The following is a 21,231-nucleotide window of genomic DNA, read 5'->3' on the forward strand; positions in this document are numbered from 1 at the left end:
TATTTCTCATTTCCCTGTGGTGAGAAATGGCATTTTAATGATCTTTGGATTCCCTCACTAGCCCAGTTGTAGCCACTGGCCTACCACACCTCACACAAGCCCATGTCCCCTGTTCCTGCAGCCAGTTGCTCTGCTGGGAGGCGGTATGGCAGGACAACCAGACAGACCCACAGCTGGCTCCCTCCGGGCTCTGCTAAGCCTTGTTAAGGACAGTTTTAAAAGCTGTGAACTGACCTGCAGATAAACAGCCCTCTGCCAGCTACACCAGGGAATTGGTCTGGGACCGAGTAGCAGCCGGCCTGAAACACACAGCCATGCATGCCCACACTAATGGGGTTTAGTGATGTCTGTTTCCCTAAGACCATCTGAGACTGATTAGGGTTTGTGACTGTTCTGTACTAAGTGACCAAGCGTATGTTTGTGTGTGTTTTCATTCATTCACATTTTTGGACTGTCTGTAAAGTGAGATTCTGACAAACTTTGCTTCAGCAGCTCTTAGGCTCACTGGAAAAAGTAAACTAAAAGTAGTCATATTTCACCTCGCTGCAAAGGTTTCAGTGGACACTTTGGAGACACCCAGAGGATGAAGACAAATTTTACAAGAACAAGTGAGATCATTATTGATTTCAGGATCTCATATGAGAACATAAGTGCTGGAAACTATAAATGTTACATCAAAAAGAAATATGACTTTTAGCTGAAGGCCTTAACACCCTCCCACAAACTGAGACAAGGCCTTTTCCATGAGCACTTTAGTATTTAGTCCACAGCACTTTAGTATTCAGACTGTTTATTGGTTCTGAGGATGTTATGACTCTCACATGCCTGGACCTATTACAGCTGGGGAATAGATCTCCGCTAATATAATCAGGCCAATCACCAAGGGTCGGAGGTGATGGGGGATTACTCAGCTCTGTTGCCATGGAGAAGTCTATTGTTTGGTTAACTGATGGTATCTCCTCTTCTCTTTTCTCCAGACGTCTGGAGCAGAATGGGATTAAGTCTGTTCCTCCCGGAGCCTTCTCTCCCTACAAGAAACTGCGTAGGATGTAAGTACAGCAGTACACTCACCTCAGGGCTAAATAATACAGATGAGAACAAGAGGTTGAGGGCTGGAAAAAGAAGCGACAATTGGCAGTTGTCTCATTCCTCTGCTAAGGAGCATGAAGTATTTATTTTGTCTGCGCCTAAAGAACATATTCTTGTTCTCAGACTTGGGGTGGCATGGAAAGCAAGCACTCAGATGCTACATGAGCATAATAACAGCTCTCATCTTTCATTGGTGTGCGCTGGTATTCCCCTGGCTAGTGTTGTCCGGACTGTGTGTGTGTTGTGCCTGCGTGGGCAAACTGTAAACTGTGGCTGGGATGATGATGGGACGGAGAGTGTGCTGGAATGAGGGCTGAGGCTTCACTCTCTGTGGGAATGAGCACTGACAGGCTGGTAGTTGAGACGGAGTGGTTTTTCACCCATTGACAGCCAGCCGTCCAGTCACCCAGCCAGCACACACCAGTCGGCCAAACCCATAACGCCAACACCACCAGGCCTGACCGACATAGCAGCAGGAAGACGGAGGAAACGGAAGGTCAGGGAGTTTCTCTACCCTTCTTAAAGGATTCCACACCGTTTTATCATCCAAGTCTAGGGACAGTTTTAAGTTCAAATGAGGTGAATACAGAGAAGTACAGCTGAAGCAGCTATCTCATTGTATTGCCAGGGAAATCTCAAATTATTCTTTAATGCGCAAAAATAAATGGAAAAACTTCTTTTCTTTACTGTGATTACAAAAAACGCCATGCCAACTCAACCTGATCAAGTTTTTATGTTGAAGTGAAAGTGAAGGAAACTCTTAAATTAAATAGGTGGCATTGCATTTTTGTTGTTCTTCAGCAAAATGGGATAATCACTTATCAAATATGATATGTGGTTTTCTTTCTATACAAGTTCTATATACAAGTTAAATATGATGACAGTTTCACAGATTCACAGATTCAACAACTAAATATTAACACATTAACAAATTGTACTTACTATTTCAATTCAATTCAATTGTATTTATATAGCATCAAATCACAACAGAAGTTATCTCAGGGCACTTTTCACAAAGAGCAGGTCTAGACCATACGCTTTAATTTACAGACACCCAACATGCTCCCATGAGCAAGCACTTGACGACAGCAGCAAGGAAAAACTCCCCTTTAACCGGTCTCTCGGTTAACCTCCCTCCTTCTCTCTCAACCGGTTGGGTTGAGACAGAAAGAAGGAGGGAGAGAGAGAGACACAGAGAAGTACAGTAACAACAATAATAATATTAGAAATACGACTAATAATAATAATTATAGCAGGCGTGGGCATCGAGCAGGATCACAGCAGCACGGGGTCCACAACCCACAGAAGCTTGAAATTCATAACCTGGTGGTCCATGACCATGATCCACAGGAACCTGTGAGACAAGAAAGCACAAAAACTCTGAGGAAGAAGCCAAGTTAGTAACATGCATTAATGGTACATGAGTACGTACAGATGGAGAGGAGGAGGAGAAGAAAGGAGCTCAGTGCATCATAGGAAGTCCCCCAGCAGTCTAGGCCTATAGCAGCATAACTAGGGGCTGGTCCAAGGCAAGTCTGGCCAGCCCTTACTATAAGACTAGAGTACTCTAGTATCAATGAAACTGCTATTTCATTGTAGCTCCCCTTATCCTGATTTTACAAAAATGTGATGCTTATATCTACAAAAGTAAAAGCAAGAATGAAAGATTTTTTTTCTCACTGTACATGCAAAAAATGTGAATCATACAGACTCAAAACGGGTTAGGTTTTTACATAAAAGTAAATAAATCAAAATAATCTAATCTAATCTAATCAAAATGAACTCCAAAACTAAATGGGTGTGACAAAAATGTAATTTGTCTTTAATCGATGTTATTAATATTGTATATCTATATAGAAATCGTTGTTTTTTATAGAAAATAAACGAACCAGATCTAATGGCAGTAAGAATGTCTTCCATCTGGTCTTCCAAACAGACATGACCTGCTACTGTTGCTGCTGATTCTGCATTTAGCAACAACAATGCACGGCTGCATGTCTGTGTTGACCCTTGGCGGCTCTGTTGATTCAGCTGGCTGCGTGCCCTCACTGGCCCAGTCGGTCCTGTGTCCAACAACCTCAGTACAAAGAGTGTCTAGACAGCACCGATACATCATGTTGAATATGGTCGCCCTCCTGGGTCATGTTCTACAGATGTTAATATGTATGTTTTATATTTTAGTGGCTTGTTCTGGCATATTAGTACTTAAATATTTGATAAAAAGGGAACATTGGGTAAGTATAAGTTATATATAGGCTTTTGTGTCCATGGTTGTGCATTTGTTTGCTTATTTATGGCGTGTGCAGGTATGTGTGTAATGCCTCTCCTGACCCTATGTGTCGTCTTATCCCAGTAAATGCCAGCCACACACATTCTCTTTCACCTTGTCCTAGTTTGGATGACCTACACATGAACCACTCCTTAAGACAGGGATGCAGTAATAGCCCTCACACACCGACACATACACAAACACACTAGTGTCTGAGTTTACAGACACACACCAGTGCAGATGTTGGCTCCTTTCACTGCATTTTCATTTCCAGGAAACCTCAGTCCTTTGCAAGAAGACAAATGGGTACTTATTTAACTGTTACCCCCAAATGAGAAAATATCCCTCTTCTTCACCACATGATGATTTTCCTTCAAAGGTATCCAGTCGACTGGAGTTCAGTCCACATACTCCATTAACTCTCTCTCTCCATCTGTCTTTCTCACTTTCTGTCCCACTGTTCTTATTTTACTGTTGCATTTACTCACACAGACACACACACACATAAACACATAGACACACAGGCTTAGTGGTTATCCTGTGGGGAGAGGCCTGTGGATCCTATTAACAACAGCTATGTTCAGAGGCAGTCTACTGTATTTTGCTCTGGATTTCAGCCACACACCCCATTTTTACTCACACACACACACACACACACACACACACACACACACACACACACACACACACACACACATCATGAGACAACACAGGGCTAGTTGATAGGCCACAAATAATACAAGTAAATGTTTTGATTGGCTAGGAGACTCTATCCCGCTCCATTTCATCAAATCCCTTGAAGGGATGCACCATCAAATATGGGAAAGAGCTGGAACTCATCTTCATCCCACTCACACTACATTTACTTCCTCCCCACTCGCCAGCAACAAGCAGGGGCTTTACATCCACCTCAGATTCCTGTGAGGGTGACATCCAGTGACAGTGGGGTCAAACCCCCCAGAGGAAACCAATTTAATCTTTGACTTCTTCACCAAACTTGAACAAATTCCTCCATCTCCTTGACTTGAATTGTCTTCTTTCACACAGAGACCTGAGTAACAACCAGATCTCAGAGATAGCCCCTGATGCCTTCCAGGGCCTGCGCTCCCTCAACTCCCTGTAAGTGACCCCATAGCAGAGTTTGTGCATGTATGTGTGCATAATTATCGTCTTGGTTGTCGTTTCCCGTGTCTAAAGCACGTCTGTGTTGTGATTTCTCAGCGTGCTGTATGGAAATAAGATCACCGACCTGCCCAAGGGGGTGTTTGACGGCCTCTACGCCCTGCAACTGCTGTAAGTGGAACATACACGCACTCTGCTGATGCACTGCAGACATATACTGAATACCAGAATCCCTTAACTCCCACTCAGTAAAGGAGTCATAACCTTCAAATAAACTTTGTACCTGTGCATAGTTTTCTAGTTGGAATGCATAATGAATGAATGCATAAAGAAACTCTGACAAGCTGCTTCCCTCCCTCTTCTCCTTTCCTTCCTCTCTGTTTCTCCTCTCCCCCCTCATCCCTCCCTCTTTTTTCATTCCTTCTTCTCCCAGGTTGCTGAATGCCAATAAGATTCACTGCGTTCGTGCCAATGCCTTCCAGGACCTGCAGAATCTCTCACTGCTATCGCTCTATGACAACAAGATCCAAACCCTCGCCAAGGGCACCTTCACTTCGCTCCGAGCTATACAGACCCTGTGAGTCAAACACAGACACACGTGTGTGCTGCCGTACATGCTCTGACACATACTGAGCCTTCACCATAAAACATGAGCCAACACAGAAGTTGTTTACTCGCAGGTCCTGTGTGATCACATTAATTAATTAACAGGAATGAAATGATAAGGTAGAGAGGAGAGTAAATCTATCATCTTCACAAAGACGTGGAGACACACAGCTTCAGATCAAGATCAAAAACAGCTCACACCACACCCACTCTTTCCACTGCCGTTGCTCAGACAGCACCTATTCTGGCTAAAATGAATGTCTCTCCTTTCTTTTCTGTTCCAATAAACAAGGCAAACCACACACTGTTATCAATACAGACCTCACACTGTGGTGTCTAGCAGCTCTGAAACATGCTGCATGTTGATCAGTTCCATACACACGCATACAAGACACCTGTTGGAGATGACGGATAGATAGTGCTGCCCTTTGGCTCACCAGACACATAGAAAACATATAGGGGGCACTGGGTTTCATGGTCTCAGTCTAAAATGAGCCTCTTGTTTTGCCTGCATTCTGAACATGGTGTAAAAATACATGTAGAGTCTTACCGCTGGTCTCTGGTCATCCAAATCCACCACATAATTTGGATGGCTGCAACAGCATTCCTGACAACACACACTCATTGAACTGAAGCAGAGTCTGGTGTTATGGTTGAAATCGATATTTCAAATTGAATATGGATATTTTCTAATATCTATCTATATGCACTCAGTTGCCAGTTTATTATGTACTAGTTTGTGGTGTGCTGTTTTAACAGTATTGTTTTCTACTGAGAGGTATTTCTAATATTTTGTCCACCCCATTTACTATATCAATGATATAGTAAATGACTAGATATTCGAAACATATAACCAACAGAATACAATTCAGCAGCACCTCAAACTGCAGGCTCCAAAGTGACCATAAGAAGAGTGTTTATCATAATTTGGAAAATGTCTGAAAAGTCACCTATAAAATTATTATTCAAATTAATATTCAAAGCAATGCAGTTTGTTTTGTGGGTTTGTGGATTGCTTAGATTCAATAACAGCAACAGAAATTTGTCAGACATTAAAGGAATAGTTTGACATTTTGGGAAATACGCTTTATTTGCTTTCTTGAAGTCCAGAGCCAGGCTCCCTGTTTCTCCATTTGTAGTCTTTATTATAAGCTAATCTAACTGGCTGCTGCTGGAGGCTCTGTATTTACCATGCAGACATAAGGGTGGTATCAATCTGTTCATCTAACTCTCAGCAAGAAAGGGAATAAGCTTTTTTCCCAAAATATGAAACTGTTCCTTTAAATGATAAGATTATATCATTATGATATGGTTTACAACTTAGAGTCAGTACACAATAATATTAAATTATCCCCCACTATTTGTTTCTACAATTTCTGGTAAGAGTCTGTACTAAGTCTGTGGCTCCGATGTCCAAATGTATACATACTTCTTTCTTGGTGTTTATCCCATCAGTTTTTTAATGTGGGTTCTTTTCTTTCCTTTCTTCTTCTATATTCCTCTCTTACCATCTCCCCCTCCCTCTCTGTTCTGCAGTCACCTGGCCCAGAACCCATTTATTTGTGACTGTAATCTGAAGTGGCTGGCTGACTACCTGCGCTCAAACCCCATCGAGACCAGCGGTGCCCGCTGCGCCAGCCCTCGCCGACTGGCAAACAAACGCATCGGACAGATTAAGAGCAAGAAATTCCGCTGCTCCGGTAGGCTGGTGGCTCAGCGTCACTGTCTCCAAATGTCTCTCTCTTATTACTCTCTTGGGCTCTTTATCTCTCAGACTGGCTTTGTTGTTTTTATTCCACTTGTCTCTCACTGCTATACTCTTACCTTCTCTCTTTCTCTCCGCTGGGAGCGGCTTTTATCTCTGCATTGTTCCCTCTACCTCTCAGCACCTATAATGAGTGATCATTCCTGGCAAAAGGTTTTATTCAGCCTATCATTTGCTGTGCCGGTGCTCCTCAATCAATATCTCCCCAGACGAACTTGGGGCCAAGGAGAGAGGGATCGTTCTCTGTTTCTCTACTTCCCCTCCATATTACCACATTGTGAGTCTGGTTTCACATTCAAGCCGCAGTGAGCTGAGATCACCAGTCGAAGCTGGTATAAGGGCTAGAGTTTCTGTACGTGCCCACCATTCCTCTGCCCTCTGCCAGTCTCAGGCTTCCCTTCCTCCCAGCCATCTCTCCTCCATCTCCCCTTGCCCGCTCACCGCTCTCTGCCTGCCAGGTTCAGGTTTCCTTCACGCCCCCTCATTCCTTCACTCCTCCGCACTGCACTAGCCAGGCCTCACCATGCCCTCTCTCTCCACCCTGTGCCCACTATTGTGTTTATGCACTGTGCAGTGCTGTCTGGCACTCTGCACTCTGCTGAGGTTTCACACTTCTTTACAGCCTCACTCGTTTGGCTAGACCTGCTAAAGAAGGGGGTCCATGTGTTTTTCTCTTTCTTTTTTCTTTCCTTTTTTTTGTCTTTTTCTTTCTTACTTTTTCACTGTCTTTCCCCCTTGTCACTCTTCCTTAGCAACAGCCAAATATTTACCACTTTTTAACATTGTTACGTTTCCCCACATTGCCATTATACAGAGATAGTCTTAGGCTACTCTGTTTTACAGTCATGTGCCATGTGAGTCATGTGTCGTCATATATAAGCCCTATATATGACTGTTCTGAAGCATAGCGAGACCACAGCTATGCAGACCAGACTGGTCTCACTGACATCCGTCCCTCTTTCTTTTCTCCATCACAGCCAAAGAGCAGTACTTCATCCCAGGTGAGTGGCTCGTAAATGTTCACACCTATCATTGTCTTCCTCTTTTCTTTAATTATTCACCCTTAACCATGTAGCGGCATCAGTTTTTCCATTACTCATCGTTCATTTAAATGAAATTCTGCCATAGGTTAAAGGATAATTCCAGTTTATTACAACTTGGGTCTTATAATGCGCAGTTTTGTCATCATTCATGGTATTTTATTTACTAAGCTAATTACTGAGAACTGGGAACATGGCAACTTTGTTAAAAATAAGTCAGGGCAAGAAACGTAAGCAGTCAGATGAGCATACAGGTTTTAAATGAACCCACAGGTCTGGTGTTAACATCCATCGCAGTGTACGACTGACTTCCGATTTCAACTTTGACTTACTTGCATCTTGCCTTGTACTTGCCATAGCTGTGTGCAAACAGTTTTACTGTACAAGAGGGGTTATTACCAACATTGCTGATGGACTCACACTTGGTTTTACCTCCACTGTTTCTTGAAACAATGACCAAAACTATAAAAAAAAAGTGTTGTAACAAACCAGAATCATCCTGTAATGTTGATGATGGTAGGATGAAGTTCATTGGGCATTTTGGGGGAAAATTGGTTGAAGATTGAATGCTGGTGGTGGCTGCACCATATGTATTTATGTATGTGAGAACAGCAAATTGGGCCCATGAGGTGTGCATTTGTGCATTTTAATGTGATATATGTGCGAGTGCGTCTGTTTCTCCTCGGGTCTGTTTTTCTAACAGTCTCAGCAGATAGAGTCAAAAGGAAGTGGCTCTTTGCTTTGGCATGAGCACAGTCACTCACCAAGAGGGGCAAAGAAAGTAGGGAGGGAGAGAAGGACAGAGGGGAAGGAAAGTGTGTCCTTTCTATCAGTAAAAGCTAAAGAAAATAAAGCCCACCAGAGGACCCAGATTCCTATCAGCGGATGTTTCCGGACCTCTTAACAAGAGCACTTCCAAGAAAATAACTAGGAGGAGCAGTGATGTGTGTCAAACTCTGTGTGTGTGTGTGTGTGTGTGTGTGTGTGTGTGTGTGTGTGTGTGTGTGTGTGTGTGTGTGTGTGTGTGTCTCCGTGTGTGCCTGTGTGTTGTGTGGATGCTTGTGTGTGCGTGTGTGTGTGTGTGCATGCGTGTAAATGAATGTGTCTTTGTGTGCTAAGCTGAGATAAAGCTCTACACTGGCTTAGAGAACAAATGGGAGTACTATGTAAGCAGAAGGAAGATCAAAGCCAAATGTGATTAATGAGAATTTCACCCTCCCTGAATGATAACAATAAAAGCCTCCACATTATACACATATACATACACACACACACACACACACACACAATCACTGACAGGATGGGATTCCATAATACATTGATAATGAGGAACCAAGCTGCAAGGAATTATGAGAACTTCTACAACTTCAGTGATGAGTCATTTTGCGCCTCGGAAAGGAAAAACCTCATTCCTCTCCTCTGTGTCTTCTCCTCTTTCGTTTAAATCTGCTGACAGTAAAAGTGTCGCCACCACGCACTTGTGACGACGGCGATGACTCAGGCTCACGAATCTCCCCTGGCTCCTCTACATCCTCAGGATCAAAGCGCTGCGCTGTACTTTCATTGCTTCCTTTCTAGCAGGAAATGCCTTTTCCTGTTGTCTGGCCAAGTGAGGGAAAGTTCCTTAATGACCTGCTTTGCTGTGTCTATCTGCACCCTCCAATGGGCCAACGCTAAGAAGGGACACAGCTTCAGGGAAAGTTTTTACACTGGCAGCCAGAGGAAGTCATTTCTGTGAATGCAATTCACTCTAAACGTGTCCAAACGTATTCTAATAAAGTCAGCGATGAGGGTTTGGGGTTAGGTTATGGTTTCAAATGGCATTCCATTTATTTGGATAGATTCTTGATACTCTGCTGTACTGCTGTAGGATTTTGTCCTAGTTGTTTGAGGTTTTCCTGCTCATGACTTTGGTCTGGGTGCCCCACGGTGTCCCGCTGATGTCATCTCCAAAACTCTGAGAGGTGCACCGATGTGAGCATGCAAAAAGAGGACGGGACACAAAATGTTATCCTAACAGAAAACGCTGGGCTGTTCCCTCTAAATGGAACATGTGCACACACATAAGCTGTACACGCACACATACACACTTATATATACACAGACACTGAGACACAATGCACACTCCCTCAGACACACACACACACACAAACACACACACACACACTGTTCTAAGTGGCTCCCAGTGCTGTTCCATTATTGAGCAACCATGATGTAACTGGCAGCACGCTTTTTGGCACGTAACGTCTATTCATAGACAGAGGAGGTGCAGGAAAACGTCCCACACTCCCCACGCTGCCTCATTCTTCTTGCTCTTCCTCCATCAGGACAGACGTCTCTCTGTACCTGTGCCACTCACCTTTCATTTCTCTCTCATCTGTCTTCTCTCTCTCCTTTCCCTCTTGCTTTCCTGCATACATTTATGTCCTTCATGCCCTCCCTTTTCTTTTTCTCCCTCTCATCTCCTTTGACTCCACCTGTCTGTCTGTCTACTTTCCTGTGCATTATTTCATCTATCTCTCTCTCACCATCCTCTCTCCCTCTCCTGGGTACTCTGCTTCACTGAAGCCGGCTGCCCAAATCCTCTTTGGCATCCCTATCTCAATCTCCCCTGCTACTGTTCTTTTCACCCCACTGCTCCCACTCTATCACCTCTCGGAAATAACTTACTCCTGCCCCCACCCACTCATATCCCTCCTATGAATGGTAGGAGAGCTGCAGGGTGTTATTTAGGGCACTTCAGGTCAAATTAGTTAACAAAGCAGCCGCTTAGGTCACAACAGGACAAACTACTGACATACAGCTGCAGAGCGACCAGATGCGTGACTAAGAGCATCATGGGAAAGTGAAATGCATGTGTGGGTACAAGGAGGAGGCTGATATAATTGTGCATGGTTTAGTTTTGTGTTACATCAGTGTATGTTTTTGCGTTTTTCCCCTGTTCAGGTACAGAGGACACCCGTCTGAATAACGCCTGTAATAGTGATCCAGTGTGTCCTCCTAAGTGCCGCTGTGAGTCAAATGTGGTGGACTGCTCCAACTTGAAGCTCACCAAGATCCCTGAGCACATCCCAGCATCCACCTCTGAGCTGTAAGGCATTAGGAAAAAAGTCTGTTGTACATTGAAACAGACTGAACAGACATAGAATGAAAAGAAATGAAGCCTTGGATTTGATTTGAATGAAATACAAAATTGTAGACCAAGCAAATTCAAAAACTCACACTTTTTTATGATTGCCACTGAATATTTTAAAAGAGCTTTAAATTTGAATAGATTGTTTTATTTGTATGGTTCAACTTTTTCAATCTTTTGTCTCTAGCCGCCTCAACAACAATGAGATCACCACTCTGGAGGCAACTGGAGTTTTTAAGAACCTTTCCCAGCTAAAGAAAATGTAAGTGAAACTTTAATTTTCCCTTTAAACTTTAGCTTCAAACAATTATCCTCTAATTGTTGAGAGTTATAATTTAATCATCTGACACGCCTTGTTTTCTGCAGTAACCTCAGCAACAACAAGATCACAGAGATTGAGGATGGAGCATTTGAAGGTGCATCATCCGTCAATGAGCTGCACCTCACAGCCAATCAGATTGACTCAGTCCGAAGTGGGATGTTCCGTGGCCTTGAGGGATTACGCATGCTGTAAGTGATACACACACACACAAAAATCACACTCTCAGGTATGTCTATACTTGTGAAACACAAAATAATATTTCAGATTATTAGAGTTAAGTATCTAATTTCTTTTTATGTCAGGATGCTGAGGAACAACAAGATCAGCTGTGTCCACAACGACAGTTTCACAGGGCTGCACAACGTCCGTCTGCTGTCTCTGTACGACAACCAGCTGACCACCATCACTCCCGGAGCCTTCGACACTCTGCAGACCCTCTCCACCCTGTAAGACCCTGGCATACACACACACATACTCACCTATAACTACATTTCAAATTTCAGCGCTCTTACAATCTCTCTCTCCAATCGCTTTCTCCTAGTAACCTTTTGGCCAACTCCTTCAACTGTGACTGCCAGCTGTCCTGGCTCGGTGATTGGCTGAGGAGTAGGAAGATTGTTACAGGTAACCCTCGCTGCCAACGTCCCGCCTTCCTGAAGGAGATCCCTCTGCAGGACGTGGCTCTGCCTGATTTCCGCTGTGAGGAAGGTGGGTGGTGGTACAAAGACATGCAGCTAGCAATCTTGATTTGAGTCAACTGCTCTTCGAGTAGCTTTTCGCACTTTCTCTACTGATGTATGTCCTTATTTAGAGTGTATCTGAAGTTTCGTTGCAGCTTCTCCACTTTAAATTAGGTGATCTGTCTCTTTGAAAGGAGATAAACATCTTCAATATAGTAGATGACCTCCACTGTGTGAAACTAACCTGTCTGGGCCTGACTGATGAAGATTTTAACGTTGCACTTTGCTCCACAATACGTTATGAACAAGAGCTGCTTAAAGTGTCTGAGATCATCTTAAATAATGACCGCTATTGTGCCGGTCTTTTGTTTACTGAATAGATTGCTACTCAGCAGTTCCTAAGCTGCTAGTCGATGCCGGGCTGAGTGGAGCTATTGAGCTGTTTGCCTTATTGACCAGTCAGCCTATTTGCACCTGAATGAATGTTAGACTTGTCTTCAGGCCTCGGGCAGCTTCCATTCTTTGCTCTTGCTGGTCGATATTACATTAGTGAGGCTCCTCTCTCTCTGTCCAGCTTTACTTTTCACATTTTTCACTTCCTCTTTGTTCATTGTCTCAGTAATGCCTTGAAGGATTGTGTTGTTTGTGCTTTGTCTTGCTTCCACTCTTTCCACAGTTCATCTTTTAGTTGTTCTCTGTGTCTTCCCATTCCTCCTTTCTCCTCCTCTCTGTATCTAACTCTCCTATATCTCCTCTTTTTCCCAGGCCAAGAGGAGTCAAGCTGTGTGCCCAGACCCCAGTGTCCCAGTGAATGTACTTGCCTGGAGACTGTGGTGCGCTGCAGTAACAAGCACCTCCACGCACTGCCCAAAGGCATCCCCAGAAACGTGACTGAACTGTGAGTCCCTTTGGCATGAATTATGCTAATTGCCTTTATATCTTATCAGTTTGAGTTTCAGGTATTGTTGCTCCTGAAGGCCTGGAAAGGAAAGGAGACAGTATAAAAAGATAGAGGGGAGCTTAGGAGGTATGAAAGGGATAAGTGTTAGTGAAAACAGTGGAGGCGAAGAAAACAGATCTCATCATTTGGAGAAGAGAGAAGAGGAAAGGAGCCAATAAACCCTGCAGTTATTCTCTCAGACATTCTTCTTCTGTGCTCCCTGTAGCCCTCAGGGCTAGCACTGATGTCACTCTCACACTCAGAGCCAAGGATCAGAGTGTGTGTGTGTGTGTGTTTGTGTGTGTGTGTGCATTTTTGTGTGAGGGCCAAAAGCCTGTCCACAGGAGCATAGGGGAGCAAGAGGACATTTTAATGAGCAGTCTTCAATGGAAAGGGGAGGGAATGGAATAGGTCTGGAACTTTCCAATACTGCTCCAAGTGGTTCAGACTTAACCACACACACACATACACACACACACAGATGCACACACACGCTGTGCAAGCCTTAAGGCCTGTCATTGTCCCAGCAGGTGTGACCAGGTGTGCCCCCCTGTTCTGGGCTTTCATCTAGTCATCTGGAGAGTTTGCTACTCCATCATTATCCCAAGTGTCCTCTGCACCATCATTACCTATCATTACCTCTGAACCCAAAGGCCCCCCTAACTAAACAGCAACCCCCCCACTCCCTCTCCTGCCCTCTCTGTCCTGTGTGCTGTCAACAACAATAGCAGGAGAAAGCGCCTGCAGCTTTGCTCAGAGGGACTGGGCCTTAAATCAGCCATTTATCAAGGTGACAGCCCTCTGGTAGCACTTTGTGTTGGCAGTCAGCAGGGTGGTTGCATCCCTGCAGGCATGGTGTCAACTGGGGTAGCTTGTACATACATCAGCATGTTAACACACAAATGTATGAACGCACACACATGTTTAAATGTGTGTGTGTACCCCAGTCACCTCAAAAAGTAAGGCGGTGAGTCACATTCGGGAAAATTGCAGCTATATAGGAAATTCAGGAAAATGTGCCCTCTTCATCCAGTTATTCAGCCCAAGTAATTTTATAACCTTACAGTACTGTATGTGTGTGGAATAGGAAGACTAAGATGCTCAATAAGCCTGACTTCTAGGCATGAGACATAACATTGTATCAAATTTTCTAAAAAAAAAAAAATCGCAAGACAAAATATTCATCTGTTTGGTGTATCTTGGGATTAAATTGGCTGCAACAGCATGGAAAAAGTGTTCTAAGTTGAAAGTTTGATGTTCACCTAAACTGTAATAACTGCCTGCAGCTTTTCACCAGTTCACAGTTTAGAGTAAAAACTGATCCAATGACTAAAAGCAGAGCACAGTTTCAAAATTTAGAATTAGATCAACTTCTAACACCAGCCAAAACCTAACAAACACAAGATATGCAACTCACATTAACAATAACTCAACTCAACTGCAACATTTCCTGTGGATACTTCAGCAGTAAATTTAGATGAAGGTAGATTTCTACTGGGAAGCAGCTGCAGGACATGTTGAGTTTGCTTTAGCAATATTCTAACAACTGCAATAAACATGGCTTCAACGTGGCTTTGAAAAACAATAGTGATAATAATATGTATTATAATGTATAGATATTAAATGAATGGTAACATTTCACATCCTCAAAGAAAAATATGACAGACACACAGATGATCTAGAAAGTGAACTACAGTGGGGACTGGTTGGTTACTGTAGCAAAAAAGTCATATTTTATATTTTTGTTTCATCCATTCACACTGCAATGGCTGTATTGGATGATACATGCATTAAAAATGTTGACCGCAGAGGGTTTGTTTTATTTTGTCTCAGTATTGCATTGTTAATATTATTGTATTGTACATTTGAAAGAGTGTGTGTGTTTGTATCTGGCAACAACAAGATAATTTCTCAAGTGTACTGGCTTTATTACTGAGATAAATGTGTGTGTCTGCTTCTTCAGGTATCTGGATGGAAACCAGTTCAGTATTGTGCCAAAGGAACTGTCTGCTTTCAAATATCTACAGCTGGTGTAAGTCTTTTTTTTTCCTGCACCTTCTGTGTCTCTGTGCAGATTAGTATGGTGAGCTTATGCCTCTTTCATTTCCTTTCAGAGACCTGAGCAACAACAAGATCAACTCTCTGACAAACTCATCGTTCGCTAACATGAGCCAGCTCACCACTCTGTAAGTCCTGGCAGACCTCAGCCCCTTAGACCAAAGAACTAGTATTTCATTCTGGTGCTGACAGTAGGATGGAAACATGCATTTTATATACATACATATGTAATTATTTTTACATTGCAGAATCCTGAGCTACAACTCCCTGCGTTGTATCCCCAAAATGGCCTTCAGTGGACTGCACTCTCTCCGGCTGCTGTGAGTTTATTTTTATATTTAAATGCATGCACACATATAGGTGTGTTCATCTTAGTATGTCTTCTAATTTACCGTTCAGTCTTAAAATTCTATTTTTAATATGTGAAACACTTTGTTAGGCAGTGGGAGAAGAAATTTTCTCTTCTTTCTCATGCGAATCAAACATTTGAGTGACATTATCTTTCTTTGTTATCACTATATTCCAAGACAATGCTGAAAAAACAGAGACTTCACTGGAAACAAGTGAAGTTATTTTGAACGAAATGTTCTAAAACAAGATAAGACTCACTACCAGACTAAATGAGTTATTAAGGAGGATATTTTTGCAGCATGGACTGACTACAGAGAGGCTGCAGCAGATGCTGAGAATCTTTGATTAACTCCAGAGAACTGAAACACTGTATAAACAGTTATGACAGCTTATGAATAAACACGCATACACACACACAACCTCCGACCTATTTTTTCTGTTTAAATAGCAATGGGGGCAGCAGTGTTGCTCATACTGCTGCCCACAACTTGTCTTCTGCCCAGTCTGCCTGTTCACCTCTAAACGCCCTAAGCTCATCACTGCTTTGCCATCAGGGCCAAACACGCCCCCCCACAAGCCACTGCACAAAATCACTTTGACACTGATTACCGGAGAATGTTTGCCCCGCTAACCGTAATGGTTTTGACTCTGCCTCCGGGCTTTTATGAAGTTATGAAGTCTTTGATTGTGCACTCCCAATGACCATGGGCTCCCTGTGGATGAATTGGTCTGCTAAATAACCGAGATGTAGAATCTAAATGTGTTAGACAGATAGATGACGAAACCAAACCAATCTTTGGACCTGGCATCCAAAGATACAGCAGCTGGACGCCTCATAGTTTAACTCAAAGGTACAGTTTAGTTCTGCGAGGGAGAAACAGAGACCAGGCCCAGCCGCACTCCTTACGAGATTATGCATGCATCTGTGTGTGTATATATGTGCGTGTGTATGTGTGTGCATTGGTGCCTACATGTTTGTCATCTATTGGCTTGGTTCCCGTTAGTATGTGTGTGGGAGTAGACTTATCGGCCTTCCATGTGTTCTCATAGCAGGCACACTTTTTACTACTGACAACAAAGCTTCAACAAAGCCTCTTTTTACGGCGGGATTCGACTAAGGCCCCCGATCATTATGAGACACAAGGCGTAAGAGCCCTTTTAGCGTGGAATGAGAGTGAAACTCGGTCATCATTAGCTGATGCCGCCTTGCTAGCCTGGGCGTGTTGCTTTGATCTCTAATGAAGCTGCGTCCGTTATTTCTGCTCTTACTCACTCACGCCACCTTCACTTCTGAAATATTCCCTGTGCAAGTGTGTCAGACGCCATGTGAGGCCCTCCCCCAACGCCGCCCGCCCCCCCACATACACACAGACTTAGAGCTATATACAAGCTCAGACTAACACACACATATACGCACAGACTGTCTGGACTACCTTATTGTCTCAGTCAGACGGGGAGTCCAAATGAAGCAGAAAACTTTGATGTCTTTACTGCTGGTCTGATCAATCAAAAGCCTCCCATTAAATGTCAATCGGTGGCGTGCCTTTTTTTTTTTTCCTTTACTAAGTAAGGCTGTGGGGGTGCAACAAAACTAAAGCGACAATGAGCTCCATTTAATAGTTCCAACTTTAAGACTCCACACCGGGTTCAAAGTTCAAAGTTGGAAGCTTCACAGAAACCACAGAGAGGTGCCAAAGCCACCGAAGAGCGGGGCACTCTCATGCATACGCGCACACACTGAGGTGCCAAAGCCTTTATAAAGCTGCACCTTTGGCTTTACAGAGCAGTAAAGAGGAGAAGAATCATTAACGCTCACGGCTTCAAACAGACCGAGGGTCTGAGCTTTGCATGGATGTAGTGTGGTTTGGTGTGATCGTGTACATGTGTGTGTGCATGTGTGTGTGTATGATGTTTGTGGTTTGTGCTGCGGATTAATAAGCTGCTAATTGGCCTGCTGGGTATTAAGTGTGAGGTGAGTGAGCTGAGAGAGCACCAGGGCGTGGTCCGCCAGGGTTTGGGTAGGAGAGGAGAAGGTGATATGAAAGAGCATGATAGTGTGAAAAAAACCAACAGAAAAGAACAAAAGGCAACATTAAACGAAATCAAAACAGACATATTCTCAATCAATTGTTGGATACAATGCTATGAGAAATCCCAGTGTAAGGAGTTACTTAAAACAAGAGCTAAAACAAAAAACATGCAGCCCAGAAAACTCACCAAATCATGAAATATTATTAACTGGTTGCAGGTGAGAAAGTCTGTGTGAACATTTTGAGCTCAGTTCAGCTGGGCAGCCTGCGCACACAGTGCCTTTCCAAGCATAATGCTGAATTTTTTGTGGTCGTAAACCGTCATTTTGCCTGTCCCGATGCATCAAATGCAGTTTTTATTCAGAGATTCATGCCAGTTTAGAGATAAGTAGACAAAGGTAAGATGGGGTGATGTATGTAATGATATACAGCTGTAGAAAAGAAAAGTAAAAAGACAGAGAGAGACAGATAGACAGAGAGAATGCTAGTTGGAGAGCGGATCAGGTTTCTTCCTGGAGACTCCCTGGCTCCTTTCTCCCATGAGAGCTTGCTCTGCCTGGCTGGCACACTGCTGCTGGCTTAATGCCCTCTGTATCCTAACCATTCCCCACCACACCAACCCAGCTACTCACTCTACACTAATAAGCGTTCTTTGCTGCGCACAGGCCAATTAAGTTGTTGTCTCAGACGGTTACATTGTATATTTTCCCTTTCCCGCTCAAGCACAGCTCTGTATCCTCACATTGACCAGCCTTGCTCACTATACGCTTTCCCCTGACTCTTCCACAGCTTAGTGGTAATTCACAGATCAAAGTGGGTAAGAAGTAGGGTTACAAAGTCTGTTTATACATCGGTTCTCTTCATCCAGGCATAGAGAGCAGATGTGTCTTGTGTTGGTACTGTGGACTGAGCTGTGGTAACATTAGCATGCGGTCAGCTGAGGGTAGGAGGTGGTAATGACCTGGCGGATTACAACAGCCATCAGTCATCTAGTCATTAAGCCATGTTGGCTTGTCACCCTATTTTCTATTTAAAGAACAGCAAGGAAGATAACAGCATGTACAGAATTGTGCATATGCACGCAAATATTGATAAACAGACAAATATGCATGCACATAAATATACCTGTTTGTCCACTCAAACAATTCATGTTTTTAACTGTCCTGGATGTGGTGCAACTCTGTCACCCCCCTCCCTCCATACCAATGTTGGCCCTGCCAGCCAGACGCACATAGAAACTTGACACCAGTCTTTTCCAGACTTACAGAGCCTCACATCTCTGCCAGCTGCACATGGCTTAACCAGAAATACAAACCACCTACCACCCATTCAGAATGCCAACCCAACACTGAGTGAAATATTCCTAAACGTCGTCCTGTTATTTCTGGTTTTAGTAAAGCAAAAAACTGTATGCCAGAGGAGCTGCAAACAAGAGTTTTGTTTTTTTCCTGTGTGGAAAATTTGTTAATTTCTTAAATTTTCTCATCTTCTTCCTCCATCACCCCCTAAGGTCTCTCCATGGCAACGAAATCTCCGAGCTTCCTGACGGCATCTTCACCGACGTGGCCTCACTTTCCCACTTGTAAGTTGTAACTGTATGCCCCAATGGCAGCCTATGTGATACTGTCTGCACTTATTACTGAGTTTGTAAATATGTACACACATGTACACACACGCACACACACACACACACACACACACACGCACGCATACTCTCAGGCACAGAGGGGGTCTGGTCAGACAGCCAGAGTGTGTGGCTCACACTGGCCTGTCTGTAGTCCTCTTTGGTGGGCTCCCCATGAGCCGAGCCCTCCCTTAATCAGCCGCAGTCCTGTGGTTAAAGCAACACACAGACCCCTCTACTGTCTCATCTCTCCGTGACATCTCCAAAACACACGTACACACACACACAAGCACACACACACACACATACAGATTCTCCATGGTCCACAGACTTTAGTGTTTGTTTATTTATGCCTGTAATTTTGTGTGTGTCCGTCGCGTGTACAGTGTGTAGCCGTTGTGTGGTTGTGCATACATGAAAACTAAACACAAGTATCTCTGCAGTGTGCCCTCTGCCATCAAGGCTAGATATTCACATCATCCCTTGACAGTCACTGATCAATAGACCTATCAGTGTCAGAGTTGGGGAGGTGCAGAGGGGAGAAGAGGAAGGAAGGATAGAGAGAACTAAACAAAGACATTTCATGGGTAGAAGTACAGCAGTCAAGGTTGCATGACAGGGGGGTGAAGGGTTGGATGGAGGGGAGCCATTGATCCACAGTCACAGTCAAGTGGCTTTCATGTTAGCAGATGTCAGGTGTCAGCTATTGGCCTTGCCTGAAAGATGAGCCTGTGTTCCACCGTAATGGAACAGCATCGATTCAGGAGTGTTTGTGCATCCAGCGGGAGGACAGAGCGGCATTGATTCACGACCACCATGACAGAAGTGGTTAAGAGTGCCTTCTGTTCGTACCTTTGCCCATAATTGAGAGGCCCTCCGCCTGATGATGTATGGCACAAAGTGGCATTGAGAATTAAACTTTAAATCTGTTTTATTCTTCGAGAAGTAGTGTTTTTACTTGTGTAATAGTTGAGTTTGGCATGGATTGTTTTAGGTAAAGGTGTAGAGACACCTGCTGGTGATATATCGTACTACACTGACATAGCCAGAATTTGTTAAATCACTACTTTCTTTTTCTTGTGCTATCAGAGCAATCGGTGCCAACCCGCTTTACTGTGACTGTCGCTTGCGCTGGCTGTCTGACTGGGTGAAGACTGGATACAAAGAGCCTGGCATCGCCCGCTGTGCTGGTCCGCAGGGCATGGAGGGCAAACTGCTGCTCACCACACCTGCAAAGAAGTTTGAATGCACAGGTAAGTTAATAAGATGGATAAGAAAATATAATTGGCACTAGTGTCTTCATGCAGTTGATTCTTATCTGTCCTCCATTCACATAGGTGATGTGGACACTGCTGTGCTGGCCAAGTGTAACCCCTGTCTGTCCAGTCCCTGTCTTAACCAAGGCATCTGTCACAGCGACCTGGTGGAGATCTACAGGTGCAGCTGTCCTCCAGGATTCAAGGTCAGAGCTACACAATGCTACCACATACACTGTTTGTCAATATCCAGTTCCATGTAGACGTTAAGATGTTGCAGGTCTGAAAGTAAATGTGTCTCTGCTCTCCGTCTCAGGGCAAGAACTGTGAGACAGCTCTTAATGCCTGTGTGAGTAACCCATGTGCCAATGGAGGAACCTGCCAAGCGATTGAGGATGGGGTGGGAGAATACAGGTGTGGAGCTTAGAAATAAATGCAATAAAAGGATTGAATCTAAATGTGATAAGAACTTGAGTAACTATACATGATGACATTATGAGTGTGTGTATGTGTGTGTTTTTACAGTTGTACATGTCCACTGGGCTTTGAGGGCCCCACTTGCCAAACCAACATTGACGACTGCGAAGACAACGACTGTGAGAACGGAGCAACCTGCATCGATGGAGTCAACAACTACACTTGCTTTTGTCCCTCCTACTACACAGGTAGTGTAATATTCTGACTTCAATGAGCAGCAGGTGCTCAAGATTGAACTGTTCTATAACATAATGTTTTTATTTTTGTGTAGGGGACATGTGTGAGGAAATGGAGGATGTTTGTGCCCCAGGACGGAGCCCCTGCCAACATCAGTCTACCTGCCTCATCACCTCCACGGGGCCCAAGTAAGTGTGCTCTGCCTCTCACGCTGCTGCCTATACATCAGAAAATAGATGTTACATACAGACTGCGAGGTATCTCTGACTGTTTTTGGCTTAATTTCATTAAT

At 43.8% G+C, this 21,231-nt stretch overlaps 1 protein-coding gene across 2 annotated transcripts in view; it reads left to right on the top strand.

Annotated features, from left to right (window-relative positions):
* slit1a (slit homolog 1a (Drosophila)) overlaps positions 1 to 21,231 on the top strand; it is a 90,510-nt gene that overhangs the window by 62,988 nt on the left and 6,291 nt on the right. For both annotated transcript variants that reach the window (XM_067610073.1, XM_067610074.1), the window contains exons 10-30: positions 978 to 1,049; positions 4,406 to 4,477; positions 4,580 to 4,651; positions 4,914 to 5,057; positions 6,623 to 6,786; positions 7,829 to 7,852; positions 10,838 to 10,982; positions 11,212 to 11,286; positions 11,391 to 11,534; positions 11,649 to 11,792; positions 11,888 to 12,054; positions 12,792 to 12,924; positions 14,930 to 14,998; positions 15,081 to 15,152; positions 15,273 to 15,344; positions 18,916 to 18,987; positions 20,119 to 20,282; positions 20,367 to 20,491; positions 20,602 to 20,699; positions 20,811 to 20,950; positions 21,034 to 21,127. In XM_067610073.1, coding sequence (XP_067466174.1) covers positions 978 to 1,049; positions 4,406 to 4,477; positions 4,580 to 4,651; positions 4,914 to 5,057; positions 6,623 to 6,786; positions 7,829 to 7,852; positions 10,838 to 10,982; positions 11,212 to 11,286; positions 11,391 to 11,534; positions 11,649 to 11,792; positions 11,888 to 12,054; positions 12,792 to 12,924; positions 14,930 to 14,998; positions 15,081 to 15,152; positions 15,273 to 15,344; positions 18,916 to 18,987; positions 20,119 to 20,282; positions 20,367 to 20,491; positions 20,602 to 20,699; positions 20,811 to 20,950; positions 21,034 to 21,127 — 2,262 coding nt within the window. The remainder of the gene's footprint in view (positions 1 to 977; positions 1,050 to 4,405; positions 4,478 to 4,579; positions 4,652 to 4,913; positions 5,058 to 6,622; positions 6,787 to 7,828; positions 7,853 to 10,837; positions 10,983 to 11,211; positions 11,287 to 11,390; positions 11,535 to 11,648; positions 11,793 to 11,887; positions 12,055 to 12,791; positions 12,925 to 14,929; positions 14,999 to 15,080; positions 15,153 to 15,272; positions 15,345 to 18,915; positions 18,988 to 20,118; positions 20,283 to 20,366; positions 20,492 to 20,601; positions 20,700 to 20,810; positions 20,951 to 21,033; positions 21,128 to 21,231) is intronic.

The sequence above is a fragment of the Thunnus thynnus genome, chromosome 14 (assembly GCF_963924715.1).
Source record: "Thunnus thynnus chromosome 14, fThuThy2.1, whole genome shotgun sequence".
Taxonomy (NCBI): domain Eukaryota; kingdom Metazoa; phylum Chordata; class Actinopteri; order Scombriformes; family Scombridae; genus Thunnus; species Thunnus thynnus.